Source organism: Perna viridis, chromosome 3 (genome assembly GCF_037379345.1).
Source record: "Perna viridis isolate PV_CMFRI_1.1 ecotype Kerala chromosome 3, ASM3737934v1, whole genome shotgun sequence".
Taxonomy (NCBI): Eukaryota; Metazoa; Mollusca; class Bivalvia; order Mytilida; family Mytilidae; genus Perna; species Perna viridis.
In genome coordinates, this window is record NC_142447.1 from 52,800,740 (window position 1) to 52,823,397 (window position 22,658).

Genomic DNA, 22,658 nt, shown 5'->3' on the forward strand with positions numbered 1-22,658 from the left:
AATTAATAAATGCACATAAAAATTTCTTCATTCTCATATATGGAATACTTCATATCAGTACAACAAAAGCTAGGTACATCTACTGAAAATTTCAAACATTCTTCGTTTCTCAGCAATATACTTCATAGAAACCACAATGAAAAGGAATACTTTCTAGTTCAAGAAGTGGGTTTCATTCCATTTAGGATTTCTTAATCAATCAATAACTTCAACAGAGATACATTTGTCCTAATGTAGCATTTGATTTTTTTATATTTGGCTACTTTCACAAATGAGTTCTCAGAAAATTACTGCAATTATAGTTGGACTGAGATTACCAGATCAATATGCAATGTCTGCGTTAACATGCTGTACATGGAAAGGACTTTAATAGTCTGTTCAGTTGAACTATGAAAGAACTGAAACATTTCCCTGTTACTCTGAAAACTACAGCTTAATATACCTGTGTCTATTATAATAGGATGTATTCTGTTTCTTTATCAAAAATTCTAATATTCTTCTATAGTAGTGATTAAAATGTCAGATTAAAGTCTAACACAATTATAAAAATATCATAGTTTTATCATAAAATTTACATGGTTATCATGCTTATGGTTTTAATAAAAATATGAAAATATACAAATCTAAAAAATAATTTGGCAGCTTTGTGCATAACAAATCAATGCTAAAAACAAATTAATAACATGCCAACAAGATAAAACACACTAAAGCACCATGATATGAAGCAAAATACAAATTGTTTTCAATATCAAGCGCAAAAAACTTCCAGCTCAAGCTCTGGAACTCATATAAAGAAATAACATGACCTTAAGAATATTGTACACAAAATCGAAATCTCATAAAATATCTAAAAATACTACAAAACAATAGCTACAAAGACATACGTTACTCATAAATGAGACTACTATCCTACAAATATATGTACATGACAAAGGACCATCCATTATTTTTTTTTCATTCCAAACATATGTCAATTCTAATAAGCCATAATAATTCATATATGTAATTAAAAACAATGCATTTTTTAAAAAGGTTTTGGACATTTTTTAAAAGATGTATTTCATTAAATTATTTTTTTCAAAGATTTATTCATACTAAATAGATTTTCCTGCAATATTTCACACTTTTTCTAGACGTGAAATTCCTCACCTCTTTAGGAATTGCACATGTACATATATCAACAAAAAAAGGGGCTGCAATAGCAGCTGTCAGAAAGAAAATGACCCCTTACCAATTTGATTATTATTTCATGCACATATACATGCACATTATGTTTTTTGCCAAAGGTCAATTAAATTGATCAGCAATTTGAAATGCAAGTGACTGTACCATATACAGCCTGATAATTCTATATATAGTAGAATGCTTCTGTCAATGGAAACATAAAGGATGTGATAAACAAGAGGCTCCCAGGAGCCTGAATCACTCACCTGGTTGAATTTTGCCTTTCAAGGGCAATAAATTAAACAAAAAGTTGTCCAACAATTTTGACTCAAGAAAACTTTGATAGGACTTATCATAAGGATCAATTCAGTCTAAATCTATCATAGTTTTTCAAGACATTGGCTGAAAACTGTAAAAAAAAAAAACTGTCATTTTCCCCCATCAAGGGCAATAACTCTTATCAGAAGGTGTCTGACAAATTTTATGCCTGAAGACTTTTGTACTCCTTAAAATAAGGATCATTTCAGCAACTGAAAGAATTTGGCTAAATCTAACAGTTTTGGAGATATATGCGAAAAACTACTGTCTGACCCCTAAGTTCTATTTTTAGTAACAGTGGCCATGTTTTTTGATGGACCAATAAAATCCCACTACAGTTCTATGCAGGATACCCTAAGGAACACTTATATCGAGTTTTGTTTCAATTGGTAAAACAGTGTCAGAGGAGAAGATTTTTGAAAGAAATAACACTAAAAATAGCAAAGAACTTTGAAAAAGGGCAATAACTTCAACATGGCTTAATAGATTAAAATGAAAGTTTGACCGCAGATAGATCTCATCATGCTGAACACATTTACCGCGTGTCAGAATTTGGCTAAACCTAACCGTTTTGGAGATATATGCGACCTCTACGTTCTATTTTTAGTAATGGTGGCCATGTTTTTCAAAGGACCAAAAAAAACCCCATTAGTTCTATGCAGGATACCCCAAGGAACATTCATTTTAAGTTTGATTCCAATTGGTCAAGTAGTTTCAGAGGAGAAGAGTTTTGAAAATTGCTAACGACAACGACAGACGCCAAGTGATGGCAATAGCTCACATGGCCTTCAGCCAGGTGAGCTAAAAAGTATGATGCAACAGAGAGCTGTACAAATGACAAATAGTCATCCCCCTCTTATGATAGATTCTATTTCTGTCACAGGATAGATCTAAAAATCCTTGTACATGCATTTAATACCTGACAAATCTATTTACTTTGCATGTTTACAAGTTTTATACAAACACTTATAAATTGCACATTTTAATGCTGTTTTTCACAAACCAAAACGGTCTTATCAAAATATGTGAGTTACTCAATAACATCAGGAAAATTAAGCATTCTAAAATTACACTGAACAAATCTTATCTTTAAAGAGATTGAATATATGTCAATGGCCGATATTTGGGTTGCTTCAAATTTGCTATAGTGGTTTAATATTGTAAGCTAAATATAGAATAAACTAGACATAAGTAGTAGTGATTTATCATATTTTACTAGCGTACAGGTAATAAATTTCCATATTTCATAGATGAATATTGACCATTTTGACTTCACTCAAAGCTTTTTTTGTGCCAAACACCACAATATACCCATGTTGTTTGACATTCATAATACTGTTTAAAGCAGACTATTGTTTAAAATAACAATAAAACATTGTTTAACCCTATACATGTATAATGGATAACTAATTGTGTTTAACCTTATACATGTACAAGTAAAAGGATAACTAATTGTGTTTAACCTTATACATGTACAAGTAAAAGGATAACTAATTGTGTTTAATCTTATACATGTACATGTAAAAGGATAACTAATTGTTGGTGAAGAATAACTCAATCAGTCATGCTGAACAGCTCACGATTTTGTAAGTTTTACTCTATATATTTTGTGTGATCAAATCTTGGTTATTCACCACTTCCAATCAGCCATATTTATCCTATACTTAGTAAATGACACAATATTTACAAACTAAAATATTATAAACATCTATGAGTAACATAAATTCTTAGACTTAATTTGATCAAAATAAACAATAAATTGAATTTATATTGAAAAATATCTAAAATAAATTTTACAAAAATAAAACAATTTTGAAATTTACTCTACATAAAACCTATCATCATCTCCTATCATTACTATTTAAAACATTTGGTATACTTAATAAAATACTGGATAGCTGCTTTTGTGATCCATAACTTGATGCTTTTGACCCAATACACATCTCGTACTGTGCCTCATTCAACTTGGCATCACATATTACTGGGTGGAATGCATGAACTAACCGGATATCCACTGAGCGATGCAACATTAAATTACTCTCTACAAATTTAGTATAGAGATCAACGTCCTCTTTACCCCAGCCTTTTATTGAGGTATCAAATCCACCTACTGATTTAAGGTCACTTTTATAAGTACTGACTATTCCATACCCAAAACTTCTCCAATATCCAAGATCTGATGTAAAATTGGTCCTGCTGATTGTACATGATTCTGATTCATCACATATAAGTGATGGATCATATTGGCTAAATACTATTGGATAATACACTTGTACCCACTGAATGGTGTTTAAACGTATTCTATGTAAAGCATCTATATCAAACAGAATGTCAACATCAATGAAAAACAATAAATCATCATCTTTTAATTGAGACATGCCAAGATCTAAAGCTCTGGCTCTAGCAAAAGGACCATCGGCATAAATAACTTCAATGTTTGAACCTCCATATCTTTTTTGATATTGCCCAACAATGCTGATTAGAGTATCTACTGATGACGAATCAGATTCATGACTGAACACAACAATGTGAAGCTGTGTGGCTTCCTTTCGTTTGAGACATACATCCTCATAGTTTTTCATAAAACGTTCAAATACATTTACTTTCCCTGCCAGTGGCAAAACAAAATGTATAACAGTTTTGGAAAGGTCTCTTTGATTTGAATGAACACCAAGTTCTCTAAATGTAAAAGGAGATTCAGATTCATTATAATCAATGTCTGAGGATGCAGTAGCAGGATCCTCTATAAATTCAACTTGACGAAATGTTTGTGTTAGATATGCATGACGCCTTACAGGCACTGTCATCTTTCTACCTTTGTGTTTTCGATATGTTAACAAAAGATCTAGGACATAATCAGCCCCATACAGAGGGCTAACCCTCCTGTATCCATACCATAGATCTTTATAGTCTATAGTCCTGCCCTTCTGTCTGGCATTTTTATTCATTAACTGTAGTAGTTGATTAATATTATCTTCCATAGCATATTTCAGAGGTTTGTTTATGCCACGTTTTGGATTCAAGTTTCTGTGAGACATGATAGATTTAGATAGAAAGTCCCATGATAAAATGTCACTTTTGTTTTTTGGAATATGTTTTGAAACAGAGGGCATCAAAGCTTGTCTATTTATTGTATCGGTTGGTTTCAAAATACCTAAATTTTGTTCTAGATGAGTTATCTCCCGTAGTAAGTAGAACTCTTTTTGGTGAAGATCTTGAATGTGTGTTGAGTGAAGATAATTTTGAATCCTGTATTGCTGTTGTGGATCCTTAATGGAATGCAGTGTCAAGGCTTTCCTAACAGACTTGTCCTTCAGCGTTGTTTTAAAAGAACCCTTTTCTTCTTTGTAGTTCTGGTAAAACAAACTTTGCATCTGAAACAAAAAGAATATTTTATACTTTATGTACATGAATATATAGCACAAGGTTTAAATCCATACATTATGTTCATTGAATTACTTGTGTATACTTATAATACTGTGTATAGAGTTATTTCTAATTATTTAGAGTTCATAAATAATGAACAATAGGACACCACACTGTCTGATGACCTAAGCATAATTGTAAACATTAGAAGTAAAGGTGTGAGGGAAATGTTCATGAGACAAACATCTGAGTATTGGTAGTCAAAATTCACATGAAAAAGCAAAAAGAGAACATGGTCTCTCCTTCAACCTGAAATATGGCTTATACCGAACATCAACCCTAAGTAATACATGTATAACTCTTCATGAGACAATCTTTTCTGAAATAATGATTTATTGTATGAATGTTCAAATTTTTCAAGTACATATACATCTCACACAACCACCAACTCATAATAAATTGTATAAGCATAAGAATGGATGTACCAGTACTTAGAACAAACACTAACTGTAGCAATATTGTAAGTACTTAAAGGCTGAGTCAATATACATTTTATGAGAGGTGTTAAAGATGTAATGGTTGTATTATTACATAATCAGACCATGTTGGTTAACCCTGTTTAAACCAGTTACAATCTGCTGTAGTTTAAGTATTAATGTCATTTCATTACAATCGTTGTGTTGTAGATTTCATTAAACAAGTGCTTCTTGACTGACTATACATGAGACAGTCTTTAATGACATTTGTACTTTTAACTCCATATTATAAATACTGAGTTGCACATGAAGTTCGTGAGATAAACATTAACCACTATACTGCAAACACACTGTATAAATGTTATCAATTTTGTGAAAGACAAAAAAGTTAGACAAAAATGGAATTTTCAGTGGGAGTGAAGCACTCTCCAGGCCAAGAGACTTGTAAGATATAAAACTTGCTCTCTATAAATAAATAGAATGACAACTCTGTTCTAGATCTGCGATTGCCAGTCACCAACATAAATATGATGACAACTCTGTTCTAGATCTGCGATTACCAGTCACCAACATAAATAAGGGTATATCTCATCTTACAGGTGTAAAATAATCAAACTGTCAGGATATGCACAACAATCAAGCCAAAATTACCTAATATTTAATTTGTACAGGTTGTCTGAGAAAATCCCACTTCTAGACAGATCAAACAATCAAAATGAGATCTCTTTTATTAACATGTCTGGCCTGTCAACTTGCTTCACCTTGAACTAACTTCCAAAGTCAGTGGGACAATATGACTAAAAGGCCTGGGATAGTGCAAAACTCATAATTCATAAAAGTGTGAGAAAACACCAGCTTAACCAGTTTGATACTAGTGATTCATACATAGGGCAATGACTGCCAATAATTGAAAGAATTTATATCTAACTGACTCTTTTCAATTGTAAAATGAGATTAGGATAAACAGCAAATTAACAATAATTTGTAAAACATAAATGTTCTTTGTAAATATGTGAAAATCTCTTTTACACATAGTACAGAAACAATATATTAACAAGAACACATGCAACTCAATTATAAGGTAATAAAATTTGACATAACAATATGCAGCCATTTTCAAACCCATAAAGTTTGGATTGATGTAATGAAATACAACAGACTGAGAAGCAAAGGGCTTACGACGGTTTTATTACCAGATCATGAATACTATAATTTCACACAATTCTAGGAGGAAATAGACTCCAGAAAGTAAAGTTTTACCTACTCTTTCTGCCTTCTTTTTGGACCAAGTTGTATATTTTTTCATAGATTTTCTTCCTGTTAACAGTTTCATATTTTCTCAGAGATTTGTAACTTTACTTCACAGTCAGGGTAATTGGGGGTAACTCATACTATCATTTTGAAAGAGAAGGTTACAGGATGGTTTCCCACAAATAATAAGGAAGTTCAGTACTTCTTCATCAAATCATTATACAACAAGGCAGCCATAATTCAAGATAAAAGAGGGTGTGATGATCAAGTAAACAAAAGTCTGTTTAGTAACAATAGGTATGTTACCAAATCCAAAAATAATCTGTTTACTAACACAGAATATCAGCAGTACCTTCTGACATCTGGCCTGTCAAACAGACATTAAATAGTTACATGATACCACAGGATGCTGACTCCTGTAGAGATAATACCATCTGGCTGTAGGGGGGTCTGATTGTTACAACATCATGGGTCTAAAGTTTTATACTGTATTAAAAAATTACATTCAATAATAATAAAGTTTTAAAAATACAATTATTCATAAACACTGTTTAATTGGATTTCGTTAAATTTGTTTATTTTGGTACTGTTACATGTCCATATTAGTTAGCAATGGCAGTTTACTATCCACAGATGTCCAAACCATAAAAATCTACCATCAAACAATGCTTTAAAGAAACTCTCCTTTAAATATGTTATACAACTTACACAACATTTTACACATATTGTTTACAGAACAATAATATAAAATGCTGAATCTTCCGAGACAATTGTATTGCCTCAATGCTTAACATATCAATCTTAACGGTATCAGCACACATGTGTAGGACCAATATTTGGATCAGCTGATCTGGATTAAGTAGGACCAATATTTGGATCAGCTGATCTGGATTAAGTCAGTTAAACTTAAAGCACTTGAATACTTAATGTTGAAGTTTTAAAAGTTTGTTTTAGGTCATTACAAATGAGGAACTGACACAAAATAGATAGAAGAACAAACAAATGGACACAAAGTAAAAATTTATAACCCATTAGTGTCTTCATTGATATTCACAAAACTGTAAAGAAAACCAAGTGAAAAATTTAATCAGGAATCTTTGAGAGGCCAAAAGGTTACAACAGACATACCTGCATTGTTAGCCCTATAGGTAATTGTACAACTCTTCATGCATGAGAATATCATTACTGGACAAAGGCCATGTAACATAAGCTACTATAAACAGGATGGTAGTGTAATTTAGGAAGTAACTCATTGTCATCATCTCATCTCATATATACTCAATTTAACATGATTTTGAACTTTACTCTGAGGTCGAGAGACTGATTATAATTTAATGACTGCTTCCAGACAAAACTGTCTGCCAAAGTTCAGAAGCAGTAAAGAATATATTATTCTTTAGTGCATTGGGTAAAATGAATGAATATACAGCAAGCATATGGTGTTTGTTCTTCAGGTCCTTAATATTGCTGTATTTCCAAGAGACATTGATTGATTGATTGTAATTTAACTCCATTTGCTGATATTTTAATTGTTCAAGACATTTTATAATTATTTGTATGTGACTAGAACACTTAGCATGTACATAGTGATGACTTAGAAGCACAAACCTGCAGGAAAACAAGTCTGCTTTGACTTTAACCAAACCAGTGTCCATTTTATTACATGCAGTATTGGTAAGGCATGTTTTTTTTTTATTTTTATAGTTTTTGGTATAAATGGCCAGGAATCAAACTTGTTACCCACCACAGTTATGCTCACGGTAAAATATGAAAATGGCAAGTGCACTTTTAGTTCTAATGAACACTGATGCATAAATCCCTACAAACAAGAAACAAACAATTTAATTCACATCTAATAATTAATCAAGTGTGTCTAGGATGCAGCTGCATCTTTATAAACAGATTTGATGATACACAGTAAACATGAGAAATTCTGTGAACTTTAATTTACTAAAGCTCTAAAATCTTCCCAACTGAAGATCAAATGAATCTTTAATTCATGTGATTGTTTTAGTTGGCTTTATTAAGTTAACGTAAACAAATTAACATCTAACAAATGATCTGTCTAAATTTACAGGAAGTGTAAAGTCTAATTATCTCCGCATATAGACGTAAACAAGTGTACTAATTATCTTGGCACCAAAACAATTAAAAAAGTTGTAAGAAATTCACAACATGAACATGCATCACCTCTAGTTCTATACATGTATGACCAAATCAAGTCAAGTCAATTTCAATAAGAGCTGGTACATGTAAACAAACAGTGAAACATACCCACAACACAGTCTTTGAAACTGACAAAATAACAAAAGAAACTGATAATACTAAGTATCCACAATGAGATAGATTGTTTTGTTAATCCACATCACCTATGGAACATACATATCAGCTGCAGACCATTTTTTGTAATTCTTTACTTCATGTATTTCCAATTTGCATAATGATTTACCATTGAAAACTATTTCTCTACAAGACATTGAATTGGACTGCAGATTTCTACTTAATGCACTGTTGTAGTCTAAAAACCATGACACTTCTCTATACAATTTACCTCCAGACAAGGGGAATTAAATTTAAACACAATGGCAGATATCTCATTAAAAGGTATTTAAGCTAGATTATGGAATATCCATCCTTACAACTCTACAACTTACAAAAACTTCCTGTTGTGTATTGCAGCGGATAGGGACAATACAAGGATTGCACCCAGTGTAGTTGATTTTCAATGTTAAACATGAAACAAGTTTTTCCTGAGTACTAAGACAGCTAAAAATTCACAAAGAGATGAAATGTCTGACAGAAAGCAGCATTACTATATCCTTCCTTGGCTGAACAATAATAAAATATAAATTAATTTGTTCACGTTGGTAAAGTTATCAATGTTGGTAAAGTCATCAATGTCTCTATAAAACATGAATAGTTTCCCAGTATAACGCTCTGATTCAATGTTGTACCACACTCAAATTAATAACCCAGTATAACTCTCTGATTCAACACCGTACCCCACTCAAACTAATAACCCAGTATAACGCTCTGATTCAATGTTGTACCACACTCAAACTAATAACCCAGTATAACGCTCTGATTCAATGTTGTACCACACTCAAACTAATAACCCAGTATAACTCTCTGATTCAACACCGTACCCCACTCAAACTAACAACCCAGTATAACTCTCAGACTCAACATCGTACCTAATTCCAACTTACAACCCAGTATTACTTTCTGATTCCACATCGTACCACATTCAGATTTACAACCCTGTATAACTCTGATTGAACACCATACCACATTCTAACTTACAACCCAGTATAACTCTCTGATTCAACATCATACCACATTCATACTTACACCCAGTATAACTCTCTGATTCAACATCATACCACATTCATACTTACACCCAGTATAACTCTCTGACTCAACACCATACCACATTCTAACTTACAACCCAGTATAACTCTCTGATTCAACATCATACCACATTCATACTTACAGCCAGTATAACTCAATGACTCAATATTATACCACATTCCAATTTACAACCCAATATAACTCTTTGATTCAACATCGTACCACATTCTAACTTACAACCCAGTAAAACTCTCTGATTCAACATTGCACTACATTCATACTTACACCCAGTTTAACTTTCTGAATACTGTCCACATTCAAACTCTCACCCAGTATTACTTTCTGATTCAACATCGTACCACACTCGAACAAACAATCCAGTATAACATTATACCTAATTCCAACTTACAACTGAGTATACCACTCTAAGTCAACATCATACCACATTCAAATTTACAACCCAGTATAACTCTCTGATTCAATATCGTACCACATTCATACTTACACCCAGTATTACTCTGAATACTGTCCACATTTAAACTTACACCCAGTATTACTTTCTCACTGAACATCGTATCACATTCCAACTACAGTCCCTGAGCCGATCCGTGAACAATTTGACGGATGATCGATGACCATTGACTGATTGATCGCTGAAGGATCGATAACCGATGACCAGTGACCGATCTGATCGCAGTTTTGTTAGATAAAATGACATTAGATCTGTTTGAAACAAAAGAAATGTAAAATTAAAGTATGAATTGATGTTTAAATCTATTACATTATGTAAATATGTGTAAAATTGACAATGAAAACAATAAAAACCGTAAAATAACAGTGACCGCTCTTTGGTCACGTGATGTAATCACCGGTTTAATGGATCAGTTTGACAGATCAATGACTGACCAGAAACTGATTGGTGACCAATCACAATTTTTGTTGCACAGATCAGTTCAGGTACTGCAACACCCAGTGAAACTCTCTAATGTAACACTGTACTACATTCCAATTAACAACCCAGTATAACTCTCTGATTCAACATCATACCACATTCCAACTTACAACCCGGTATAACATTGTACCCAATTTCAATAAAACCCAGTATAACTGTCTGATTGAATATTGTACCACATTCCAACTTACAACCTAGTATAACTCTCTGATTGAACATTGTACCACATTCCAACTTACAACCCAGTATAACTCTCTGGTTGAACAGTGTACCACATTCCAACTTACAACCCAGTATTACTTTCTGATTCAACATCGTACCACATTCATATTTACACCCAGTGAAACTCTCCGATTGAACATCATACCACATTCTAACTTACATCTAGTGAAACTCTAATCATGGTGGAACATTTAAACCACAAAAGATAAAACCAACTTATTATCAATAAGTATTTGCATAAAGTTATCACTGGTCCCATGCCCCTCCAATTAATTTAATATACAATTAAAATTCACAAAAGAAATCATTGAAACTCCAAGTGGTCTGTTACAGAAACAGGAAAGGTCAAGCACATATACTCATGGAGAGAATGCTTTGATGTCTGACCTGAAGTGACCTTATCTGACCCTTTAAAGAAGTCAGTCACCCCATGAATCTGTTACAGGGAGTCTGGCAAATCCATCATATCAGAATAATAAACCTCTAGTAATGATTTAACAGGTGTGGCAGAATCAACAACAGCCATATTAATAATACTCCACCAGACTCCCACAAAAGTAACTGACAATTCAAAAACCAAAGTATTAATATTTTCATTGAATACAGACTACAGACATGAGAAAATCTGACAGTGATTTATTGAGAAACATACACACATTCTTAACAATGATACATTTTACCTTGATGAAACTGATTGCCACACCAAATCACCCAAATGCACTCAAATTCATACTAGTAAATTAAAGGTTACTACCAGCAACAATCATTATTTTATAAAAATAGGAAAAATAGCAGAAACAGAATATTATTGAAGCAGACAAAATATTGTTCAGATTTTTTGATGGTTTAACTGAATGCATAGACTACCTAGACTATGACTATCTAGAATGAGATTTATGACTGATATGTCTAAATCCCATTACAAAAGTCCAGACAAGTATCAGTAAAGTACCAGATTATGATGTTCACTTTACCAGTACAAATACCTAGACATATCCATGGCTTTATTATGTATTTAATTTCTTGATAAAGTTCATTTATGAAAAAGTTTTCTATTAAATTAACAGAAAAGCTGTGTTTGGTAGAGTACATAACCTGGACTTCAATGATATTGAATTTCACTGCTTAAAGCTACAATAGGGTAACACCAACCTACGACAGACGTAAATGTTTTCATTAGTAGAAAGCTATATACCGAATTAACCAGGGAGCATTGAGTTCTATGGGTTGACCTGATGTCTGCTAACATACTACAAAGATTTGAGAGATTTGAAAAATCTCTAATAATTCATCAGATAAACACATTCTTCCTCAGATCTCTGGAAATAATTTGGTTAAGTAGGAATTTCTCAGCAGGCCATAAATAGGTTACTTTAGATGGAACAATTGACACTCTTTTTTTCAACAATATCTCTTGGTAACACTTATAAAAGTGCCACCTTAAATTCAATCTGGATCAGCAATGGTTATGTAGTTCTATCAACACTATCTGCTAAAATAGGTACTAGTCATGAATATCTTAAATTAGGTCAACATGACAAATTGGCGTACTACTTGCAAAATGAGAGGAATATTGACAAAGTACAAGCTGATAAACCCATTCCTTCCAAAAGTGGTGTTTATTGCAAATGCGGTTGATAAACAAGTTCACGAAAATTGACACTTGAAGTGCAAAAATGAATCTTATGGAAAAGTGGTGACTGTTTTTCAAGTAAGCCTTACACCATTCCCTGGTTATAAGGTTTCCTCATCAGCAAATTATTCAAATATTGAAGTAATTCTTGCAGACTGAGAGAATTTCTAGTTTAAAGTAACAAAGGAGAAGATCTTACTGAACTAGCTGGTGTAAGCACAAAAATTATAAAAAGTGCATTGAAATAGAACATGCAACACATGCAGGTAAGTTTAATATCTTGTAATTCGAAAAAATGCAACACCAAAATACTTGTAAACCATATATTTTTCATAAATAACTGATATACATGTATCGATTATCATACCAAGTACATTGATCCCATGAAAAAATAGCTTTAGAATACATTGTATGTTGATCCAGAATGATATTAAAAAATATACTAAAATGACCTAGATTACTGTAATGTCCAGATACAAATGAATTACACACGTCTTATCAATTTACAGCATATATCAAACTTTTGGAAGTTTAACATTTGCCTTTTAACTGAGAGGTGATGCAGACCAATAATTCATACTTTTCATATTCAATCGAATATGATAATATTGTTAACTCTCATCAGATATATTTTTAATTTGTTTATCAACTCTATTTGTGATATGCACTGCTTTGGAAGGAACAAGTTTATTGTTACCTGGGTATTAATGATCAATACCCAAATAATTGTGTTAGAGCAACACAAATAACATTTTTTTATATTTTGGACAGCAAATTAGTGTTTCAAACAGCTTGACAAAATATTGGTTTTTGGCAGCAGGAAGATGATAAAAGCTGGTCAAGAAAAAAGTTCAGGTGATAACTCTATGATACTTTTAGTCCAAAGTGTTTATATTTTTTAGTAATAAAAATCAATATAACAAGAACTGTTACAAAATTTATGTACATGTATACCAAAAATCCACACAATATCCACCATTAAAAAAACAAAAAGGTATGAAAAACTGTTTGTTCAGGATTAAAGGATGAGGATCAAACTACATAGTACATGTATAATGTATATGAAAATTAGTGACAGGGGCTTTAAAAATAACTTTGCAACTGCTATATTATACTTACCCATAACTTCGAATATTTTTCATATATAAACTCAATAGAGAATCTGACACACTAATTTGGTCACCCTCTGAAAGTGTACCCATTATGAAGTTGCACCAGCAATTCATTAGGTGGAGATTTGGTCCATATTGATTTTCTTTCAGATACTCTCGTGAGTAACTACAAGTAACAGGAATCATCATAACCTCTGAACTTTTCATGTGTCAGCCTAACCTATTAGGAAAAGAGCATAGCTTAAAAATGCCAAGGTTATACTGCTCACCTTGGGGGTATTTATTCCAGGATTCTGAGAAAAATGCTCACCTGGACATATTCTAGATACATACAATTCCAGCTTCTGAGGGAGCAGCTCACCTGGATGTAATCTGGATACATACCAGTACAAGTCCACACCAGGCTTCTGAGAGATCTGCTGACCTGGACGCACCCTAAATACCTTACATACAATCTCAGGCTCCTGATAGCACTGCTCAACTGGATGTATCTTGAATACATACATGTACATTACCTGGCTTCTGAGAACTGCTCACCTGGATGTAATCTAGTTACATACAATTCCAGGCATCTGAGAGAACTGCTTACCTGGATGTATTCTGGGTACATAAAATTCCTGGGTTTTGAGATAACAGCTTACCTGGATGTAATCTAGTTACATTCGATTCCAGGGTTCTGAGAGAACTGCTCACCTAGATGTAATATAGTTACATATAATTCCAGGCATCTGTGAGAACTGCTGGATGTATTCTGGATACATACAATTCCAGGCTTTTAAGATGTAATCTGGATTTTAATAGATGAGCAGCAATTACAATTTCTGACACAAATTAACAAACAATCTTTCCAAATAGGGTTTCAAAAAATGGATTTAAGACCACACAGCTGACCTCAGGCACAAACAGCAGATTGCTTCAGTTTGTATTTGTAAAACATGTGTGCAAAGTATCTTCAGAATTATACCACAAAATGTTTTTTTTTCTCATTAGGTTCTTGAGTGGCTTCAGCTGTAAAAAGGCATTTTCCATAACTGAGAGGCATTAAAACTTGAAAGTAAAAGTCAAGAAAGATGGCCAAAAAGTCGTCTATCAATAGCTTAAACTACCTTCTGGAAGTCATTTTATTCAATCAACTACATGCAGAAACAAATATGAACCATTCCCTTTATGAAGACTCTCATTCAATTCAGATTGGTCCAAAAAAGTGGAGTGAAATATTTAATTTACTAATAATCTATGACTGACAACAGCCATGAAGTGAAGGCATTAGTTACTTGGGACCAGGTGCAACAGTTATTCATTATTTATACCTAGAACTTCCCTGTAACACCTTTCAGTGTTTAACAAAAGCAACTTAAAAGTAAACATACTAACATGAACATGTACATTGTATAAGGGTACTTAAAAACAATATAAAACATGTTATAGGTAACGAAAATTGTCTTGCTTTTAAAATATCTGTTGGAACTATTGCAATGCCAAATGCATTTTATAGTGAAAATAGAATTAATTTATAAATTAACCAGACGTGCCAATGGAGGCAAAGACTTAACATATATACAGAACAAGTCTGATGAACTATTAAAATCATCTAGCTTTTAGCAGTAGTCATCATATTTTGGTTATTCACGACTACATGTACTTCCATTTTGCTTGAAAACACCTAAGTGTATCAGATTTTGGTCTCAAGAACATATCACAGCTCATTAAAAATTTAAAAGCTGAAAAACATGTACATGTATGAAATAGGGCAGTTTATATTCTTACATCTATAAAGCAAATAAAATGTTATTAAGAAAATGAAAATTAGTAACTATGCAAATGTGACCTATATAATATACAATGTATGAACATTCAAGTGACCTAAATAATATTTCGTCCATGTGTCTTACCATGTACTTTATTAAAATAACACCTAACCTACAATATAAATTGACAAAAATAACCCCCAAAAAAAGTAATTGTTCTATAAAACATTCAAATTTCAGGTAAAACATGAAACAACGTCTAAGAAAATTTATGTCCTGTTCAACAAGAGTGTTAAGTTTGACATTCGAGGAAAGGTTGCTCAGTTACACTGAAATGTAATGATAGACTAGAAAATTGGATTCTTATTTATTGAATCTTTGAGACAAAACTAAACCTTCAGTCAGTAAACGACACTTTCAATTCATGAAGTCTGCATACACAACATATTGGACACCTACACATAAATGTTTAAGTATACTTTTATTGGTCATATTCATAACCAAATAATTGTTTGATAACTTACTACCCTATTTTCAGTTGATTGCAAACAATTGTTAAATGTTAACCTCCCAAAGATGTTCATTATTTGGACATTTTTCATCTTTGTTTTGTTACAAATGTAATTGTATTAAAGTGAAAGACCACTAACTTCTATGATTACTGGGTTATCTTGACAACCTGTTAGTCAATTAGTTAACAAGTAATTTACCATTTGATATTGTAGGGTGGGTTAAAAAGGAGATGCATATGGTTTTACTTTACAGAGATGAATGGTCTGTCATCAAGTAAAATGATCCGACCATTGTGATCAGGCCATCCTGATCATACCATCCTGACAAAAGATTTATAGCATGAGTAGGATTAGCTAATCCACATTCCCAGACTGCCTTTAGATTAATCTACAAAGAGATTCATTGCAGTCGGATGTTACGCAATGATCTTTATTGCATTCATATATCTTGTGCACCTAATTCTTCTCATTAACTTAAAGATGTATTACTACAAGTGCTTTGTAAAGTGCAACTAAATAAGGAAAGGATACTTTGACAGACTTCGCAAATAAACAAATGTACCAGTACATGTACAGGACACAGAATATGTACATGTAGTACTGCTATCTTCAGCCAAATTTTAGATATGCATTATGGAGCTAGAAAACATGAATAAGTTTAAAACTGAAAACAAGTTAACTTATCTGTCCCTTGTCAATAGAACTGCCTCACCATTGATACATTTTGCTACCAATACCTTATAAATGTACCAAATTTATTGGAATCAAGAAATGTATGTCACATCCCATTATCCAACTCCACCAATAAAAAACGATAGCATATTTTTTTATTAGTTTTTCATCTTTCATGCCTATAATTTATGCTTGAGAATACAATTTTTGATACTTGTAAGTTAAGCAGAATCATTATAAAAATGGTTATACATGTACATGTAATTTTACAAATATCAAAGGTCGAATAAAAGGGCATTCCTAATACGTATATTTTGGTCAAATTTCAACTTCTGTAGTCAACTGAACCAAATTTTACAAATGTTTAAAAGACTCATGGATACCAAACATTGACTGAAGTCAGAATTATACACATGTACTGTTAGTATATATTTGTATATGTACATATATATATATATCACTTGTATGTACTAATGTATATAATCATTTAAGTACAGATACAATGTACATTTACCAGACTTCTAAGTTAAACTATTTAGGTGGACTTAATACTGTGGTTCTACCATTTTTGCATTATAATATAATGAAACATGTGTACATTGACCACATTCTGACAACAAACCTGTCACTCTAATGTAAGGTGACCTCTGAGACACACAGTATAATATAAGTATTGTTTTCTTTTTCTTTAGGGTATTTTCCTGTTCTCATTAGAAATTCAAATATCTCATGTTTCAAGATGGAGCTACATGTACATGTAAATAAGAATTGAAAAATGATGTCTAGTATAAACATATATATGTTAACTTGTACATGGTTCATACATTGCATACTTGTAAGCATGACATAAGAATTTACAAATGTACTTGGATATTTGCTGTAGTATTTACATGAGAGATATTTTGGATATACTTTAATTTGTTAACATACATATAGAATAAAATAAAATAAAATAAATTTTGGCTGTTAGGTTACAGCCCACCTCGTTCCTTCAGAGTTTCTTCATTTCAATAATTTTTAGAATTAAGCTTTACGAACATATTTTTCATAGCATTCATTTCTTGTACATTGCAGTGACATTGTACTTGATTTTTTTAAAGGTTTGAAAAGGAAATGCTTATACAATGTAAAATGACCAAAAGTTTTTACAATATAAATGTACCAATTAAAACATTTGCCTGAATATAACTGAAATATTGCTGCTCGGGCGCTAAACCCCAACAAACAAACAAATTAAAACATCATTTTGTACAATTTTTTTTTATTTCTGAATGAGATTTTAACTGTTTTGAACCTAATTTAAAGTTTTGTACAAACAGAACACATTTTAAATGTACATAAATATCAAGGAACATATTTACATTTACATGTATACTCTTTCAAAAAAATATGTCTGTTTACTGCTACCTTATCTACCCTATTCTTTTGTGCCTGCCCTAAATTTGGCTCAAGCACTGTTAAAGTCTACACTGTTTAGCCATTTAACTCAATGTAAAATGTATTTAAAAAAAAAAAAAATTTTCTACCTACATGTACCTATCCTATTTTTTTCCTGCTCTCATGCAACTGTACATAGACAACAAGACAGATAGTATGATGTCTCTATGACTGTTGGCAGTTAATTAAGTTAAATAAACAAGAATGGAACATAATAAAGAACTTTGTCAAGTACATTATGAATGATGTTACCTACTCAATTCATTTGGGGCAAGTGGCTGTGTGGACACAACAATAGTTATTAACACACTTTAATGCAGAGAACTATATTGTACAATTCATTATTGTTTTTACTAAGCAGAAATTTACAGTCAGTGATTCATTCCAATCATCAATGTAATGTTGACAGACCTTGCCCCGTTGTGCCTAGTGTCATTTACATCAAAGATGGGAATTTATCTGAATATTATTTATTATCAATGGTAGAACTTCAACTCTTGAAAAATATCTTCATTTGGTACAGGTTTTAGAATACCAGCAGATGCCATGACAGGAACATCAGGGAAAATGAAGCAATGGAATGAATTGACTAGAGAATTTTTAGAGAGCAATGATGTCAGGAGTAAAATATATTTCAGCAATTGAAACCTTTTGCCTATCTGCTTAAAATTCTTAAAATATTTATCAACAACAAGCTCTGAAAGAGTTTATTTTTTACCTTTCAAGCCAAGGAAAATAACTCCTAACACTGTTGGGGTGGCTCAATACCATGGCTCAATAGAATCTTTTGAAGGGTTGATCTGTTGATTCTTTCAACAGTTTCTACTTCCCTTCTATCTTAAAAGATTTTTAAAACAGAAGTGTGTAAAACAGCAAAATTTGTCACATTTTGTCTTCCAAGGGCAATACATGCAACTCAAGTAAGGAGATATTAAACATATTGAAAGCAGATGAATCTTAAGTATGTTTTTCAAAAGGATTATCTACACATACATGCACATGTATTATGGTTTTTAAAATATTTGCTAAAAACTGCAAAAAAAAAACCCATAAATTTGTATGTATGATTTTAGTTACTGTATGTTCTTTGTTGTGTATGTCTGTTTTCCATGTCTGGTCTTTGTCCCTGGATTACATTCTTTTGATTACCGCTATAACCTTGGTTCCCTTAATTACTCTTTCAACTTACAACAAATGTACTCTCTAAAACGAATTTGTCCAAGAACTTTGTCCAACTGGAAAACTTATTCATTCATTGTACAATATTCATACATGTACATGTATGTAGGTCTTACCATATTGATCATTTCATCAATCATTTAACTGTTTCTTTCTACCTACATGTACTATGTTTTCAAGATTTGGGTTAAAAATTGCAAAATTCATCCTTCTTTTTTCTTTCAAACTGAAAACAAATAGAGACTTCTATAGGTTTTATCATAGGAATCATTTGAACTGAAAGTTTTTATTTACTTGTAAAAGAATGATGGTTTTCAAGATATTGGCTTACAATTTCTACACAAACATTTTTCATCTTAAAAGGGCACTACATGTACATATATTTCTATCATTGAGTTGTCATACAAAGTACAACTTCAACTCTAGAGACTTAGGTAGGTTTAATCACAACAATATTTTTGGCGACCATCTTTTGCCTTTACAGCAATATCTATCATAAAAGAAAGCTAAAAAACGGAAGTCTATATACATGTATAGTTTTCAAGATATTACAGGTACTTGAAATAAGTTGTTTCACCCCTATGTTCAATAAATGTACATGTATATGGCAACTACATGTATGTTTTTGAACAATCAGCATAATCAACAAATATTTCAAGCAAACCTCCTTATAATGTTACAATATGCTGAGTGAGGAGAAAACAACTGACTGACAGATGTAAGTGATTAGCACACAATTGGACTTTAGTTCAGGTGAGCTAAAAAGATCTGGGAGAAGATTTTTAGCTAATTTTCAGCCACAACCTCATTCTTTCAAATTTTCTATGTCAACATACAAATGGGACAGAAAAAGTAGGAATACAGAAGTATGAAAATAAAAAGTTGATTAACAAATTCAGAACCAGGAGTTGATACATGAAAGACCTCAATGATTGGTGCACCTTTACTTTCCTCAAAAAAGTAAATTGAATGCACATGTATTATACAGACATGTATACATGTACATGTACATTTGTATAACAAACACACACTAACTTGTAACAGACATATATATCTGCACATTTTAAGATCTCATCAAACCAAAAAACATGAACAATGTACAAAGTACGTGTATATACATGATATCATGAAAAATTCTGTCGGTTTGAGTAAATAAAACTTAAATAATGTATTACCTCAAATGCCCAAGTACATGACAAACCAGTAAACTTCCTAACACATCTGCCAACTTCAACGTCTTCATGGGTCGTTAATAAATTGTCAACACAATGCTGAACATTTGGGGCAAACATTCTCATTGTAGTATGGCTGAACAACATCCCTGGGCCACCCATGCAAAAGTTTTCATGTCTATTCAGAAAGAGTTTTCCAATTTCTTCCTTCTTCCCCATTCCAGCCTGGCCGATAAACTGGGGAATTGAGCTGTTCACTGAACGCAAAAACTTCTCAATTTTGTCACCTTTAATAAAGACATCATCATCAGCCCTCATGAACCATTCAAAATTGTTCACATAATTGTCATGCATGAATTTCAGCATCAACAGTGATTTTCTCTGGGGTGGATAGGAGTCATCTGTACCATGAAGACTGACAAGGGGTATGTCTTTCTTTGTTGTTGAGCCCTCACTAGAGAAGAAAATCACCTTACAAGTTCCACTACATGAATTTGTCCAGGTCTTGAATGCTGCAACTGCCCTACTGTCAAGAAACTTCTTAGCTGTAATTATACCAATTAGAAGGAAATTTTTCTCATTTTTATTGATATACTTTTCTAAGTCTAAACCTTTGTCACTCTTTTTATTGACAGGCTCTAGTAGATTAGGTTTGTTGTGAAATTCAAAATGATCTACAGCAATGTTTACATGATAATTAACATGGATAGTCCTACAACACTTCCCTGCCAATGGTGCACATGGAATAATTTTCTGCCTACACCAAGATGACAAAATAATTCCAAGACATAACCCCAGTACAAGTCCAGCAAAATGGTGTTTTCGTATTCCATTCTTTTTAGCCATTGTCCACATTCCTTCCACACTCTCTATAGAAAGAAAAAAACATTAAATTTGAATTAATCAACTGAAAATAGAGAATCATTTAGTCATGTCAAGTTGTACTGGCAATGTGATAGTTTTGTGATCTAATTAATAACATAAATAATTATTTCATGATAGTGTGTTTGGCACATAAGATGAGCTATGTAATTTTATCTTTAATGTTTTGATATCATAATTTACTGATAAAACATGAATTAACCTACAATAATGGAGATATAGAATTTTTTTGTTATCGAACGTTTATCGCCTGATTTTATGGGTCGTTTAGTTCGGTTTTTAATGTTTCCGATTTTACTGTTGTACGTAATTTTTCATCCAATAAACACATAAATAATATTGGAACTTTTGAAATTAAGATATGAACTAATAAGTCAGCGTTAAAAAAAATCAGTTTTACCGTATCATCATGAGTATGTCAGGCAATCATCCATCACCCTATCTTCACGATAGACGTCTTTAACATAAAGAACAGCATAACTGTCTCGCTCAGATAGCTAGTCAACATGGTTTTATGAATGAAGTGTTACATTTCCGTTTTTTACCCCAGTAATTCGGTGAGGGTAAAGGTCAGAGGTAACACAAAGACTGATAAACCAATGGAAACCAGTCATGTGCAACGGGTGCTTGTCTTATCGGTACATCTCGGATCTTTACCTTTGCTCTATTAATGGGTACGTTTGGTTATCATCATAGACATCATAAACAAAATAGCACACAGATAAAAACAAGTACTATCTTTAAAAAAAGATAGCCGACGCAGTAAAATTTGTTCTTTTTACTTATAATTTTCATCAGGAGATAACGCATGGCACCCAATTTCAATTTCCTTTTTCGAACCCCACTAAGTCATCAGTATTTGGCCAATCGGGAAAAAGAACTGCGATCAGGTGACTTGCGTTTCCATAGAAGAGCGTCCTTAAGGTCGAAGCGTGAAAAGCGAAGCTATACCGACTGCGTCGGAAAAACTAAAGCGCCCCAACAACAAAACAAAACAAAATGAACAAAAAATGGGAGTGACAGCAGGTGATTTTACATGGCCAACAATAAAGCATTTCCTTACCATCAAAGGCTGTCCAAACTGACATTATTTTAAATGCAAATGAAAAAAAAACGTGGCTAAGGACATTAGGAAGGACTGCGTCAAAGCGATGCAGGTATTTTGAAAATTAATGAAATTTGTAAAAATAAAAGTACAGACAGTTTTGATT

The 22,658-nt window shown here is 32.4% G+C and overlaps 1 protein-coding gene and 1 long non-coding RNA gene across 4 annotated transcripts; one reads left to right on the forward strand and one right to left on the reverse strand.

The window, feature by feature from the left end:
• Positions 1–952: 952 nt before the first annotated feature.
• On the reverse strand, positions 953–21,988 carry LOC148622868 (chondroitin sulfate synthase 1-like). Of its 2 annotated transcripts, XM_088573149.1 has the most exons (4): positions 21,848–21,967; positions 20,569–21,434; positions 15,738–15,765; positions 953–4,856 (listed from the first exon to the last, which is right to left on the reverse strand). In XM_088573149.1, exons 2-4 carry the CDS (start codon positions 20,634–20,636, stop codon positions 3,324–3,326), a joined length of 1,629 nt encoding a protein of 542 aa, XP_088429275.1. In that variant the 5' UTR covers positions 20,637–21,434; positions 21,848–21,967; the 3' UTR covers positions 953–3,323. The 2 variants fall into 2 exon arrangements, with proteins under 2 accessions (XP_088429275.1, XP_088429274.1); XM_088573148.1 differs by lacking the exon at positions 15,738–15,765 and having other exon boundaries at positions 21,848–21,988.
• LOC148622869 (uncharacterized) lies at positions 12,871–14,966 on the forward strand. 2 transcript variants are annotated; one of them, XR_015920713.1, is made up of 3 exons: positions 12,871–12,999; positions 13,505–13,588; positions 14,836–14,966. It is a non-coding gene; the product is annotated as an uncharacterized LOC148622869 (long non-coding RNA). The 2 variants fall into 2 exon arrangements; XR_015920714.1 differs by lacking the exon at positions 14,836–14,966 and adding an exon at positions 13,996–14,122.
• Positions 21,989–22,658: the final 670 nt, after the last annotated feature.

Coding starts and splice junctions, on each gene's coding strand:
- LOC148622868 (XM_088573148.1), bottom strand. CDS start 21,420: ATGTGGACAATGGCTAAAAAGAATGGAATACGAAAACACCATTTTGCT. Junction 4,857..20,568: donor CATGTACTTGGGCATTTGAG/GTAATACATTAT, acceptor TTTTTGTTTCAG/ATGCAAAGTTTGTTTTACCA.